This window comes from Callorhinchus milii, unplaced genomic scaffold (assembly GCF_018977255.1).
Source record: "Callorhinchus milii isolate IMCB2004 unplaced genomic scaffold, IMCB_Cmil_1.0 Scaffold21, whole genome shotgun sequence".
Taxonomy (NCBI): domain Eukaryota; kingdom Metazoa; phylum Chordata; class Chondrichthyes; order Chimaeriformes; family Callorhinchidae; genus Callorhinchus; species Callorhinchus milii.
Genome location: NW_024704762.1, coordinates 1,458,344 through 1,471,672, shown reverse-complemented (window position 1 = coordinate 1,471,672; position 13,329 = coordinate 1,458,344). Strand labels below are relative to the sequence as shown.

Genomic DNA, 13,329 nt, shown 5'->3' with positions numbered 1-13,329 from the left:
TTTCATCTCCCTTTCTCTTTCTCTCTCTCTCCGTCTCAGTCGCCCTCCTTCCCCCCACCCACCCCCTTGCCCTTCACAAGCTTGGGTCTGAAACACTGACTGTCCAGCTGTGTAAATGTAATCTTGTTGTTGTTGTTGTTGTCGTTTCTCCTGGTGCTGAGATTAATGGACCTTCAGACCGTGGCTGTTTGTGGGCCTTTGCTGTTTTGTTTGTCAGCAAAACCAGTCACTTACACAGCAGAGTTTATCCGGGAAGAGATTCAGACATTTTGATGTATTGCTGTGCACAGAACGCAGCAAAACACTCACTTACATAACACACATTCACTACACTAACAGTATATTACTGCGAAGCACTTTTGGACGTCCTCCCGACATGAAAGGAGCCATAGCATTTTAGAGTCATTTTAGAGTCCCGTAAAATAGTTTTAAAAGTCCCTGTAGTAACGCAAGTATTGTTTGTCTTTAATAACAACACTCATCATAATAATAATCCTCGCCTCTGATATAATAATTACTATTATTGGGCTTTATCAGGTTGTTGAGGTGTCTTGCAAACCCTTGAGTGTCCAAATTGCCTCAAAGCGCTTCAGAAAATATACAGTAAAGTGTAGTGACTGTTCGCAGACTCTGTTAGCCACGAGCTTTACAGCAACTTTCTAAACGTGCGGCGAGTTATGGAATATTGTTTGTTTGTTGGATTGTTCCGTTTGTCCAAAGAGGATTTCATATTTTGATGTTGTCTCAGCTTTTGCGGACGGCGCCATCCCAAGCAAGCGCGGGCGTGTCTCGAGGCCCAGCGAGCAGACCCTGCAGCCCGTCAGCGAGGAGGGGGACGGAGGGAACCCCGACGCAGACCCCGGTAATGGCAAACCCATCCGTCTCTCCACTAACCAGCGCTGCGCTCGCCACGGAAGACTCGCTCGCTCTCACACGCTCTCTCTCGCTCACTTCCTCTTCTTTACGTCAATCTTGTCTTTCTGTTTCTAATGCTTCCCTGACAGTAAAGGTCAAAGTGCAAAGTAAAGGTACGCTCCAGATAAGATCGTAGATAAGATTGCACTCCCACCCCGACCCCCACCCCCCACCCCGACTCGCTCAGCCTCCTCTTCCTCTTGGCTTCACCTCCCCCTCAGCTCAGCTCCTCCCCATCTCAACTTCTCCCTCAGCTCTCCCCACTCAGCTCAGTTACCCTCAGCTCCCGCCCCTCACCCTTACCCCCACCCCTCACCTCACCCCCACCCCCAGCTTGGTCACCCGGGATGTACAATAATAACAACAAATTACATGTACACACGTCGGGAGGACCCAAACTGGGGGTTGGGATCAGGTGGGTGGGGGTAGGAGGGTGACCGAAGCCACGGTCGAGAAGGAGGGTCCTGAGATGGGCCTTTAAGGACGCGAGGGAGGGAGCGAGGCGGAGGGGCTCTGGGATGGGGTTCCAGAGGGCGGAGACAGAGAGGCTGAAGGCCTGACCGCCGATGGTGGGGTGGGGGGGTCACAGGCTGCTGAGCGGAGGGAGTGGATGGGTTAGTAAGAGGAGAGCAGGTCACAGAGATAGGAAGGAGCGAGGCTGTGGAAGACGAGGACGAGGATTTTGAACGCTATCTTCTGGGGGATGGGAAGGCAGTGGAGCCAGGTGGGGGTGGGGGTGGGGGTGATAGGAGACCTTTGGGATGTCCTCCTGGCGTGAATGGTGCCGTGTCAATGTAAATCGTATGGTGCCGTGTTCTCACGTTACGGTGACTGTGGTGTGTGGCGGGGACTCGCTCGGCTGCATTTTGTGTGTGTATATATAAAACAAAACCTGGAGTTGGTGAGTTTATCCCGTGAGTAACAGAGACTGATCAGCCTGTGACCCAGGGGAAATTTACCTCCGTGTCCCCTAACTGCTGTTCACCCCTCCACCACCACCCCCACCTCCCTTTCCTCGTGGGTGTCCTCTGCTCCCCCTACAATCAGGACCCAGCTGACGGCAGAGAGGAGAGGTAGAGCGATCCCGAGGAACCCGTGCTCAGCGCATCGTGCCCGCTTGTGTGTTTCTGAACCATGTTTCTCTCCCTCGCTGGATGTCCAGAACCCCCACACGCCCCCACACCCCCAAACATCCCACCCCCCCCCACCACCACCACCCCCAGCCCAAACTACTTCTGAGACACTACTACATGAGCAACAAATTACATTTATATTGTGTTTCATATAGCGTCTTATCACATTTTTTTGGGGGTGGAGATTATCCCCCCCACCCCCTGGAAAGCGATCTGCCAATCGACTAACAACGGTTCCTATTTACCGCCGGGTAAACAGAGACATGTGGGGGAGCGAGAAAACTGGCCTCAGGTTTCGCCCCGACACGGGGTCCTCTCACTTGTGAGGCTACGGGACTCCATATTATTGTTGTTGTTGTTAACACTGGCTTGTTATAGCCTATAAAATATTAATGTGGCTGATACTCTGGCTTTGGCTTCTCTGATCCCCACTGTGACCCCCCCCCACGCTACCCGCAGAGCACAGAGAGACAGACTTCCTGCAGATCACGGACGGCAAAGGTTCTCACCAGCTGCATGGCTGGCGGCTGACCTGCCAGCAATTCCAGTCGCTCTTCACCAAGCGCTTCCTGTACGCGCGACGGAGCCGCAGGGGGCTGTTTGCACAGGTAAAGCTTGGCCTCGCTCACTCACATCCTGCCACACCCCATCACCTCGCATCCACCCCATCACCTCGCATCCACCCCATCACCTCGCATCCACCCCATCACCTCGCATCCACCCCATCACCTCGCATCCACCCCATCACCTCGCATCCACCCCATCACCTCGCATCCACCCCATCACCTCGCATCCACCCCATCACCTGGCATCCACCCCATCACCTGGCATCCACCCCATCACCTCGCATCCACCCCATCACCTCGCATCCACCCCATCACCTCGCATCCACCCCATCACCTCGCATCCACCCCATCACCTCGCATCCACCCCATCACCTCTCATCCACCCCATCACCTCACTGGCTGTGTCACACACGCAAACACTAACAACAACAAGAACAAGATTCCATTTATAGAGCGCCTTTCACGTCGGGAGAACGTCCCAAGGCGCTGGACAGTTGGGTCAGGACCCGAGCAGGGAGAAATGGTCAGGGTGAGGGAGGGAAGGGATGGAGCGAGGAGGGGGTAGAGAGTCGAGAGCGGAGCTGAAGGCTCGGTCAAAGAGAAAGGTCTTGAGACCGGCCTTGAAGGAGGAAAGGGAGGAAGCGGCGAAGGCACTGGGGGATAGAGTTCCAGAGCCTCGGGCTGAGAGGCTGAAGGCCACCGATGGTAGGGCGGTTGGGGCGGGGGATGTGGAGCAGACCGGAGCCAGAGGAATGGAGGGTACAGGCATGTAGGTAGGGGGATAGTAGGTCGGAGAGGTTAGAGGGAGTGAGGCCGTGAATGGCCCTGTAGGTGAGGATGAGGATCTTGAATTCGATCCTCTGGGGGATGGGGAGCCAGTGAAGGAGGGCGAGGGTGGGAGTGATGTGGGCGCGGTGTCTGGTGCCGGACAGTACACTGGAGTCCTGTAGCTCAGTGGTTAGAGCACTCGCTTTGCAAGTGAGAGACCTGAGTTCAATTCCAGGCAGAGGGCGAAACCTTGGGCAAGTTTCCTTACTCCACACAGAGCCTAATAATAATCCCTCCAAAACAAAACAATAATAAATTGGTCATTTTCAATCTACGACTGTTTGTGGGACATTGCTGTGCGCAATTGGCTGCCGCGTTCGCCCACAAATATACAGTCAATTCACTTTACAGTGTGTTCTGTGAAGCGCTTTGGGACGTCCTCCCGACGTGAAAAGCGCTATATCAAATGCAAGGATTATTATTATTATTATTACACAAGCTGCAGAGTTCTGAATGACCTGCAGTGTGGAGGGAGGTGGCGGGAAGGCCGGCGAGGAGAGAGTTCCCATAGTCCAGCCTTGAGGTGATAAAGGCGTGGACCAGGGTTTCAGCCGCGTGAGGGGTGAGATAGTGCCGTAGTCTGGCGATGTTCCGGAGGTGATGGAAGGCGGTGCCAGTTGTGGTGCGGATATGAGGGAGAAAGGACGGCTCAGGGTCGAACAGAACCCCGAGGTTCCTGATGGCTTTGAGAGGTGGAGAGTGCAGCCTTGGATGCTGATGGTGTCAGCGCCTGAGGTGCGGAGGCGCTGACCTGAGCCAATCAGGAGGGCCTCAATTTTGCGCACATTGAGCTGAAGAAAGTTGTTTCTCGTCCAGGACTCGATGTCGGACAGACAGCTATCAGAACATCGGGGGTCGTGGAGTTGAGGGTAGAGTTGGGTGTTCCTCATACATGCGGAAGTTAACCACTGGCTGTGTCGCACACACAGACACTAACCACTGACTGTGTCATACACTGTAATCAACAATAACACATTGCATTTACATGGCGCCTTTCACATCGGCAAGACGTCCCAATAACAATGATGGGTTTTCTACCCAAGCCGGGGTTTGGGATCGGTGCACGGTGGAGGGCAAGGTGGGGGCGTGGCGGGGGGGTTTGAGGAGGGACGATGTCCAAAGGCACATTTGGAAAGGAAGGTCTTGAGACAGGCCTTGAAGGAGAGCCAAGCGGTGGAGGGCGGGGGACGCGGGGAAGCTGTGGGTTGGAGTTCCAGAGGGTGAGGGGGTTGAATGCCTGACTGCCGATAGTGGAATGGGCAGGGCGGGGGACTGGAGCAGGTGCTAGCAGACAGGTTGGTGATGTTTTATTGGGTGACACACTGTATGGTGCTTGTGTTGTTACAGATCGTGTTGCCGGCCCTGTTTGTCTTTGTGGCTCTGCTCTTCAGCCTCATCGTGCCGCCCTTCGGCAAGTACCCAGCGCTGGAGCTGCAACCCTGGATGTACGAGGAGCAATTCACGTTCATCAGGTACCAGAGCGGGCGATGCAGGGAGGTGGGGTGGGGGTTTTGGAGCAGGAGCCGTGGGTGGGGGGTTTGGAGAGTGGTGGTGGGGGCAGCGGGTGTCTGACACATGTGGAAACTCATCACCGTTGGTTAAATCAAGCTGAGAATTAATTCCGTGCATCCCACCTACACATGGAAATCCCAGAGATAGTTTGTTGGGATAGAATTCGCACCCTCTGGGAGCCCAGGTGGGTGGGGGGGGGCAGCCAGATGGTTGGGTATGAGGGGGGAGGTGGGGTTTGTTATCTGGCGCTGGTCTCTGATCCGCCCCTGACCCTGTGATCTTACAGTGAGGACGTCCCAGAGGAAGCCAGCACTAAGCGGCTGATCAGTGCACTGCTCAACAATCCCGGCTTTGGAACCAAGTGTATGAAGGATCGTCCAGAGTAAGTACTGCCCCCCCCACCCCCTCCCATTTCCACGCTCCTCACACCCTGGTGAGCGCACAGTTGTGCGGTGATGGAGGAGCTCAGTGTCAGGTAACAGCAATAACAACAGCAGTAAAAGTAATAATAGCATTAATAACAACAGTCATTGAAAAAAATTTCGGGCACTCAACCACAGCTGTTTGTGGGGACGCTGCTGAGTGCAATTGGCTGCCGCGTTTCTCCCACAAAATATACAGTCAATTCACTTTAGAGTATATTCTGTGAAGAGCTTTGAGACGCCTCGAAGACGTGATAAGACTCTATGTCGAATACAAAGATTATTATTATTAATAACAGTAATAACAACTGTAACAAGAAGTGTAATAATAATCCTTGCATTTGATATAACGCCTTATCACGTCATTGAGACGTCGCAAAGCGCTTCACAGAATATATTTTCAGACCTCTTCATATCAGACGGCCCCGCCGGCCAGGGCGAGTTCTCTTTCCCACTGGACTCTGATTGGGGATGGGGGGTGAGGTGACTGTAGCCCAGTGGTTAGAGCACTCGGCACCGAGAGACCTGGGTTTGATTCCTGGCAGCGCGAAATGAAACGTTGGACAACCTTACTCCACACACCTCTGTTTACCTAACAATAAGTAGGAACCCGGTTGTTAGTCGATTGGTGGATTACTTTTCTTTCCGGGGGGTAATAATTCCTTTAAAAAAATAAAAACAATAATTTTTCAATCCCCGGCTGTTTGTGGGACGCTGCTGTGCGCAATTGGCTGCTGCGTTTCACCCACAAATACACAGTCAATTCGCTTTACAGTGTATCCTGTGAAACGCATTGAGACATCTCGAAGACGTGGTGAGGGGCTACATCAAATGCAATGATTATTGTTACTGCTAATAATTCTTATCAATACACATTATTCTGATTATAATTGAGCTGGTTTATAAAAAGAAACCTTTATCCTCCCCGCCTGCCCCCTCCCCCATCTCTCTCTCTCCTCTCCCCCCACCCAGGGACACCCCGTGTGAGGGGAGTGGCAGTGACTGGGCCCCTCCCCCGCTGGCCCCGGCCCTGATGGACATGCTGCTAAACGGGAATTGGACGGCGGAGTTCCCGTCCCCGGGGTGTGAGTGCAGCTCGAAGAACAACAAGCGGATGTTGCCGGAGTGCAGTGCGGGAGCCGGGGGGATGCCCCCTCCCCAGGTGGGTCTCCCAGCGCGTCTCCCACCCACCTGCCCCCAGGAACATCAGCTACACTGTGGGGACGGGGAGCGTGGCAGAGCCAGGTATCGGCTGACTCCCAACGAGGTCTGATTTACTGGCTTGAGTTCGAGTGTCAGCCTGGCTCAGCCTCCCATCCACCCCACTCCCCCCAGCAACCGACAGTCCAGTGATGACTGGATAATCGCAGTCAGTATTGTTCATCTGCAAAACACACAGTCACCACACTGTACAGTCAGCGCTGGGGGGATGTGCTACATTGCCAGAGTGCCATCCTTTGGATATGCTCCGGGAAGCACTTCCCCGTGCGAAGGATGCTATATAAATGCAAATATTGTCGTTGTCGTTAAACCGAGGTCCCGTCTGCGCCTGTTCAGGTGGATGTTAAATATCCCACAGTGCTATTTAAAAAGGGAATGGAGTTTCTCTCTCCTGGTGTCCTGGCCAACAATCCCCCCAGAATCGGTCACTCACCTCGTGGCTCTTGGCAGGACATTGCTGTGTGAACATGATGACAATAATAATAATCATTGATTTATCCAGCACCTTATCATGTCGGAAGAACATCTCAAAGTGCTTCACAAGATTTACTGTGAATTAGAGCGACTGTATATTTGTAGGTAAACACGGCAGCCCAACGGTAAAGTCTCACAAACAGCCATGAAACGAATGACCATTTATTGGGGGGGATTGTTGGCCTGGACACCGGGAGAGAGAAACACTCTTCAAGTTTTTGAATAGTGCCATGGGATCTATAACATCCATCTGAACAGGCAGACGGGGCCTCGGTTTAGGGTCTCATCCATAGGATGCCCCCCCCCCCCCACACCCGACAATCAAGGGGTCAGCTTAGAGTCCAGGATGGTCCAATGTATTGGCTGCTGAGGGTCCTATCCCCTATTTGAGAAACATCTGTGGGCCACATAAGCAATATTTTTCTGTTTCCCTTCCAGAAACATAATATTTCCAGGTTATGGAGGGAGCGGGTGGGCCAGATAAAATGGAGGAAGTGGGGGGTGGGGGTGTGTGGATTAAACAGGCCCACAGGCTGTCAGTTGGACCAACCTGCTTTACACCATGTGAGTTCAGGTCACACTAGCTGCCCCCTGACCTTGTCCCTGTTTTGGTCCCAGGTGCCGAGGAACACAGGGGACACGCTGCAAAACCTGACTGGCCGCAACATCTCTGACTACCTGGTGAAGACCTACCCGCAGATCATCAGCAAAAGGTGGGAAGATCCCTGTGCTGTCACTGACCTGGGAGTGTGGACGCACAGTGTAGAGGGAGCTTTACTGTGTCTCCAACCCTGACCCGGGAGTGCGGACACACAGCGTAGAGGGAGCTTTACTGTGTCTCTAACCCTGACCTGGGAGTGTGGACGCACAGTGTAGAGGGAGCTTTACTGTGTCTCTAACCCTGACCTGGGAGTGTGGACACACAGTGTAGAGGGAGCTTTACTGTGTCTCTAACCCTGACCTGGGAGTGTGGACGCACAGTGTAGAGGAGCTTTACTGTGTCTCTAACCCTGACCTGGGAGTGTGGACACACAGTGTAGAGGGAGCTTTACTGTGTCTCTAACCCTGACCTGGGAGTGTGGACACACAGTGTAGAGGGAGTTTACTGTGTCTCTAACCCTGACCTGGGAGTGTGGACGCACAGTGTAGAGGAGCTTTACTGTGTCTCTAACCCTGACCTGGGAGTGTGGACGCACAGTGTAGAGGGAGCTTTACTGTGTCTCTAACCCATGCTGCAGAGAAACAACCCATTTTGTTTCTCAACTGTTCCGAGAAGCATCAGAGAAAAAGCAAATGCACTTGTAACTCTGGTGAACAAGAGAGCAGCTGCGTGTCAAGCCTGTGAGCGGCAGAGCCGTGCGTTTATTCACCTGTGTTGTTGTGAGTGTTTTGGGAGAAGTGTGTCATTGGTGTCGCTGTGTAACACAATCTCTTGTTTATCCACAGCCTGAAATCGAAGAAGTGGGTAAATGAGTTCAGGTGAGTGTCAGCTGCTCCGGGGGGGGGATTTGGGCTGACAGTAGGCAGTGTGGCAGGTGGGATGGGGTGATGGAGCTCTTAAATTCCTATGTGGGATGAAGCTGGGGGGGTATTCGTGTTCAGGGGTTGAGTGGTGGGATATTACCTTATTTGCTCCGAGTAACATGGAGTCTCGGCTCTGGTTTCCCCCACCCCCAGGTACGGAGGTTTCTCACTGGGAGCGAGGAGCTCTCAGATTCTGCCGTCAGTGACTGAAATCAACCGTTCCATCAGCGAGATCCGCTCCTGGCTCAACGTCACCCAGGTACCCGCTCCGCACCCCCAGGGGGGGGAGAGGATCACAATCAGCATTGACGAGGGGGGAAATACTGGGACTGTGTTTACTGGGGGAGGATCACAGTACACTGGAGGGTGGGGGGTGGAGGGAGAGTTCCAGGACCAGGGAAGGTGACAGCAGACACAGCACTGTCAGGATATCACCATCTCCAGGTTACTTCCCTGAGTGTATCTGAGTGTAAATGTAGGTGTCCCCGACCTGATCACAACTGGGTGTTGGCTGTGTCTTCCCCCATCGGGTTATGGAGGCGCTGAATATATGCAGGTGGTGGGTGTCCCACATTGTCAGGGGGCGTGTCTCAGTGTCGGGGGGCGTGTCTCAGTGTCAGGGGGCGTGTCTCAGTGTCAGGGGCGTGTCTCAGTGTCAGGGGGAGTGTGTCAGTGTGAGGGGGCGTGTGTCAGTGTCAGGGGGGAGTGTGTCAGTGTCAGGGGGCGGTCTCCAGTGTCAGGGGCGTGTCTCAGTGTGAGGGGCGGTCTCACAGTGAGTGACGGGGCGCGTCTCACAGTGAGTGACGGGGCGCGTCTCACAGTGAGTGACGGGGCGGGTCTCACAGTGAGTGACGGGGGGCGGGTCTCACAGCAAGTGACGGGAGGCGGGTCTCACGGCGAGTGACGGGGGCGGGTCTTACAGTGAGTGATGGGGGTGTGTCTCACAGTGAGTGATGGGGGCGGGTCTCACAGTAAGTTACGGGGGGGCGGGTCTCACGGTGAGTGATGGGGGGCGGGTCTCACGGTGAGTGACGGGGGCGGGTCTCACGGTGAGTGACGGGTGGCGGCTCTCACAGTGAGTGACGGGGGGCGGGTCTCACGGTGAGTGACGGGGTCGGGTCTCACGGTGAGTGACGGGGTCGGGTCTCACGGTGAGTGATGGGGTCGGGTCTCACGGTGAGTGACGGGGGCGGCTCTCACAGTGAGTGACGGGGGGTGGGTCTCACGGTAAGTGACGGGGTCGGGTCTCACGGTGAGTGACGGGGTCGGGTCTCACGGTGAGTGATGGGGTCGGGTCTCACAGTGAGTGACGGGGGCGGCTCTCACAGTGAGTGACGGGGGGGCGGGACTCACGGTGAGTGATGAGGGGGCGGGTCTCACAGTGAGTGACGGGGTCGGGTCTCACGGTGAGTGACGGGGGGGGCGGTCTCACGGTGAGTGATGAGGGGGCGGGTCTCACGGTGAGTGATGGGGGGGCGGGTCTCACGGTGAGTGACGGGGTCGGGTCTCACGGTGAGTGACGGGGGACGTGTTTCAGTACTTGCAGCAGAATGAATGGATGAAACATTAAACCGAGCCTCTGTCTGTGACTGCTCAGGTGGACATTAAAGATCCCACAGCACTATACAAAGTGAGAGGAATCTTTCTCCCCCCCCCCCCCCCCCCGGTGTCCTCACCAGCAATCCGCCAAATACAAAAACTATTTGGGTCACTCCCTCCCTCCCTCCCTCCACAGCTGTTTGTGGGACGTTGCTTTGCAATTGGCTGCCACGTTTCGCCCACAAAATGCACAGACAAAATCCTGGGAAGTGCCATGTATCCTGTGAAGTGCTTTGGGACGTCTCAATGACTTGCTGAGGAGCTGTATCAAATGCAGGGAATATTATTATTATTAATGAGCTGTCGGGAAATGGAGGAGAGCTTCTCTTGGTTTCCTGGCCGACAATCCCCCAGATAAATTGGTTGCTCGCTTCATGGCGTGCTTGTGGACTTTGCTGTGTACAAATTGCTGACCTACAAATACGCTTGACGGCAATTACCTGAAATGTTTGCACATTGTAGGCACTGTGTCAAGTTTAAGCATTGTGGTTGTTATAGTTGAGGATCGTCTCCTGTGGGTTTGCAGCAGGTGTGCGTGAGGTCGCTCAGAGATGATGAACTGGACATGTGATGATGAGTTCTGGACGTAAAAGACAGTTTTTGTATTTTTTGGGGTCAGCCATGTGTCAGCCAGGTATGGAAACCCATCCCCGTGCTTAAACCAAGCTGAGAGTTCCTTGCATCCACCTACATATTGGAAATGCCTGTGTTTTTGGAACGGAATGCGTCCTCTCTCTCTGTCTCTCTCTCTACTGATGACCGCCTTACCCATTCAGGCTTTGGCTTGCAGGGTTAACGGGAGCTGAGTGGGATGACTCCCTGCCCCGAGTGCATGGTCGGCCCTTCCTAGTCCTGCGATGAGCCAAGCTGGCGGTGCTGCCATCAGCAGTGAGTGCTCTGGAATACTGTGGACACCCCTGGCTCAGGAACCGAACCAGGTTTAAACATTCCATTGCCAAACACGTCACCTTGGAGCCAGTTCAGCTCCAAGGAGACCCTCCTCTTGGCTTACCTTCCCCCCCCCACCCCCTTCTTGGATTTCAGCCGGTGGATAAAGCAGTCGGTTATTGTGAAGCGGTTCAGTAATTAATCCCGGTTTAATTTGCCGTCACTGACAGGGAAGCTCCACGGACCGGCTCCTGGGCAGAGTCACTGAGTTCATGAACGGGCTGAGCACCAGGAACAATGTAAAGGTGAGTCCACACAAGGCAGCGGAGGTGTGTGTGGGGGCGCGGAGAGTGAGGAGGCAGAGAGGGGAGTGGCGGAGAGGGGGAGAACTTGGGGTTTGCTGGGTTTAAGGGTGACCTAGCCTGTCCGTTAACAGCTATAATCATCCACGCCGAGTGCCAGCCCGTCGGTGTGACGGAATCGGGGGTGGGAGGATCAGACTACCGAGACCCCCACAGAAGATTGACTTGGTTCCAACATTCCAGTGCTACATACACCATCTCAGATGGGACCCTCCCTATGGGATTACACAGGCCCTAGCTGGTGGGTGGAAAGAGCTGTGAAATAATTTAGACTTTGAAAGTTATAGATTACTATAATAAGATGAAGTTCTGTCTGAGTTTACTGTGAGTTCAGGCTGGTTGAGCAGACAGACTTGTCTGTGTTTTTAGACAGAATCACAGAGAACCATATCAGTTGCTCTGGTCTCTAATTTAGTGAGAACTCAGCAATTATTTCAATGGAGACGAGAATAGTTTGTATAAAAGACACACTATGTGTCTAACCTGCTGATTATGGGAACGTTCCAAGCTCTGTACAGGGCAGTGGTTATCTCTGATCACAAGCTTCTCATTTACCCAAGAACATCACAAGCACTAAGTGTTGGCTGCGGCTTTCTCTGCACCGTCTCCTCCTCTGGCTCATTCTTCAAAAAAAATTGCAGTGTCATTCAGGCTGAGTGGGGCAGATCTCTGCCTCGAAGTCAGAAGGTTGTGGGTTCAAGCCCCCACTTCGGGTCTTTGAGCTCACAGTCTCGGCTGACACTCCAGCGCAGAGCTGATTTGGAGGTGCCATCCTTCGGCTGAGATGTTAAACCGTAACTGCCCGTTTGAAAAGGATTATATTTGTGATATTTAATGTTTTTTAAGGCTTTTAATTAATCTTTATATATGTTTAGAATGTAACCTACCCATAATCCCTTAATACGTTTTGTTTGTTTTAATGACTAGCTTAGCAGGGGTTACACATAGCATCGCTGGACCGGTTGAGGTCAGCTTCAGATTAAAAGGTTACAGCCTCAGACACCTGCCTATCTTAAGGCTGAGAAACAAGCAGCTATGGAAAGCTGCCCAGAAGTTGTCCATATCTCTCTGTGCAAAGCAGCCTGAGAAGGGTGGGGGCTATCTCTATGACAAGAGTTAGAAACACGTAAAAGAAAGATATAACTTTGAAGTAGTTGGAGTTAGTTGTGTAGAGAGTCACCACACTTCCCAATGCGATCGATATCGATTCTGCTATATCCATGGGCTCAGTTTTAAGAAGAGTAGTGAGGACCGTAAAGAGGTCTTTCTCCAGTCGGAGTCTGGTCTAAGCGCGGGGAATATACATTTAGATTGTTATGTTGGATAAACCTGTCTGCTGATGTGATAATATAATATCAACGTTAATCCAGAGACTATCGCTGCTTGTGTGTGAATAAAGACCTTTTCTTTGAATCTCTGTGTCAACTTGTATTGAGTAAACTGGGGCTCCACCAGACCTTACAAAGGGAAGGGAGTTTCTCTCTCCCGGTGTAAATTTCTATGGTTCTGTCACCTCAAAATCCCTCCCACTCCTTGCCCGGTCCACTGTTCCCATTGATCTTCTCCCACTGTTCCCATTGCTGAGATGCTAAAGGCAAACACACCTGTTCTGTCTGTTCAGGTGGACCACAAAGAGAAGGGAGTGTCTCCTGGTGTTCTGGCCGACAATTCCCCAGGAAAAATTGTTCATGACTGTTTGCAGGACATTGCTGGTTACCTATGAACTAGTCTCATATATACTTTACTGTGAAGTGATTCAAGACATCTTCCCAACAGGAAAGGAGCTATATCAAATTATTATGTTTATTATTATCAACTGGTTACTGTGTTCGTCCACAAAATACACTTTGAAACATCTCGAAGAAGTGATAAGGTGCTTCATCAA

General features: G+C 52.8%; 1 protein-coding gene across 1 annotated transcript in view; it reads left to right on the top strand.

Annotated features, from left to right (window-relative positions):
* The window catches only part of LOC103188345 (phospholipid-transporting ATPase ABCA1-like), a 79,518-nt gene that overhangs the window by 54,269 nt on the left and 11,920 nt on the right, over positions 1-13,329 (top strand). Inside the window, exons 28-36 of the mRNA XM_042342629.1 lie at positions 749-862; positions 2,508-2,656; positions 4,790-4,914; positions 5,241-5,336; positions 6,349-6,538; positions 7,690-7,784; positions 8,518-8,550; positions 8,749-8,854; positions 11,313-11,387. Coding sequence (XP_042198563.1) covers positions 749-862; positions 2,508-2,656; positions 4,790-4,914; positions 5,241-5,336; positions 6,349-6,538; positions 7,690-7,784; positions 8,518-8,550; positions 8,749-8,854; positions 11,313-11,387 — 983 coding nt within the window. The remainder of the gene's footprint in view (positions 1-748; positions 863-2,507; positions 2,657-4,789; positions 4,915-5,240; positions 5,337-6,348; positions 6,539-7,689; positions 7,785-8,517; positions 8,551-8,748; positions 8,855-11,312; positions 11,388-13,329) is intronic.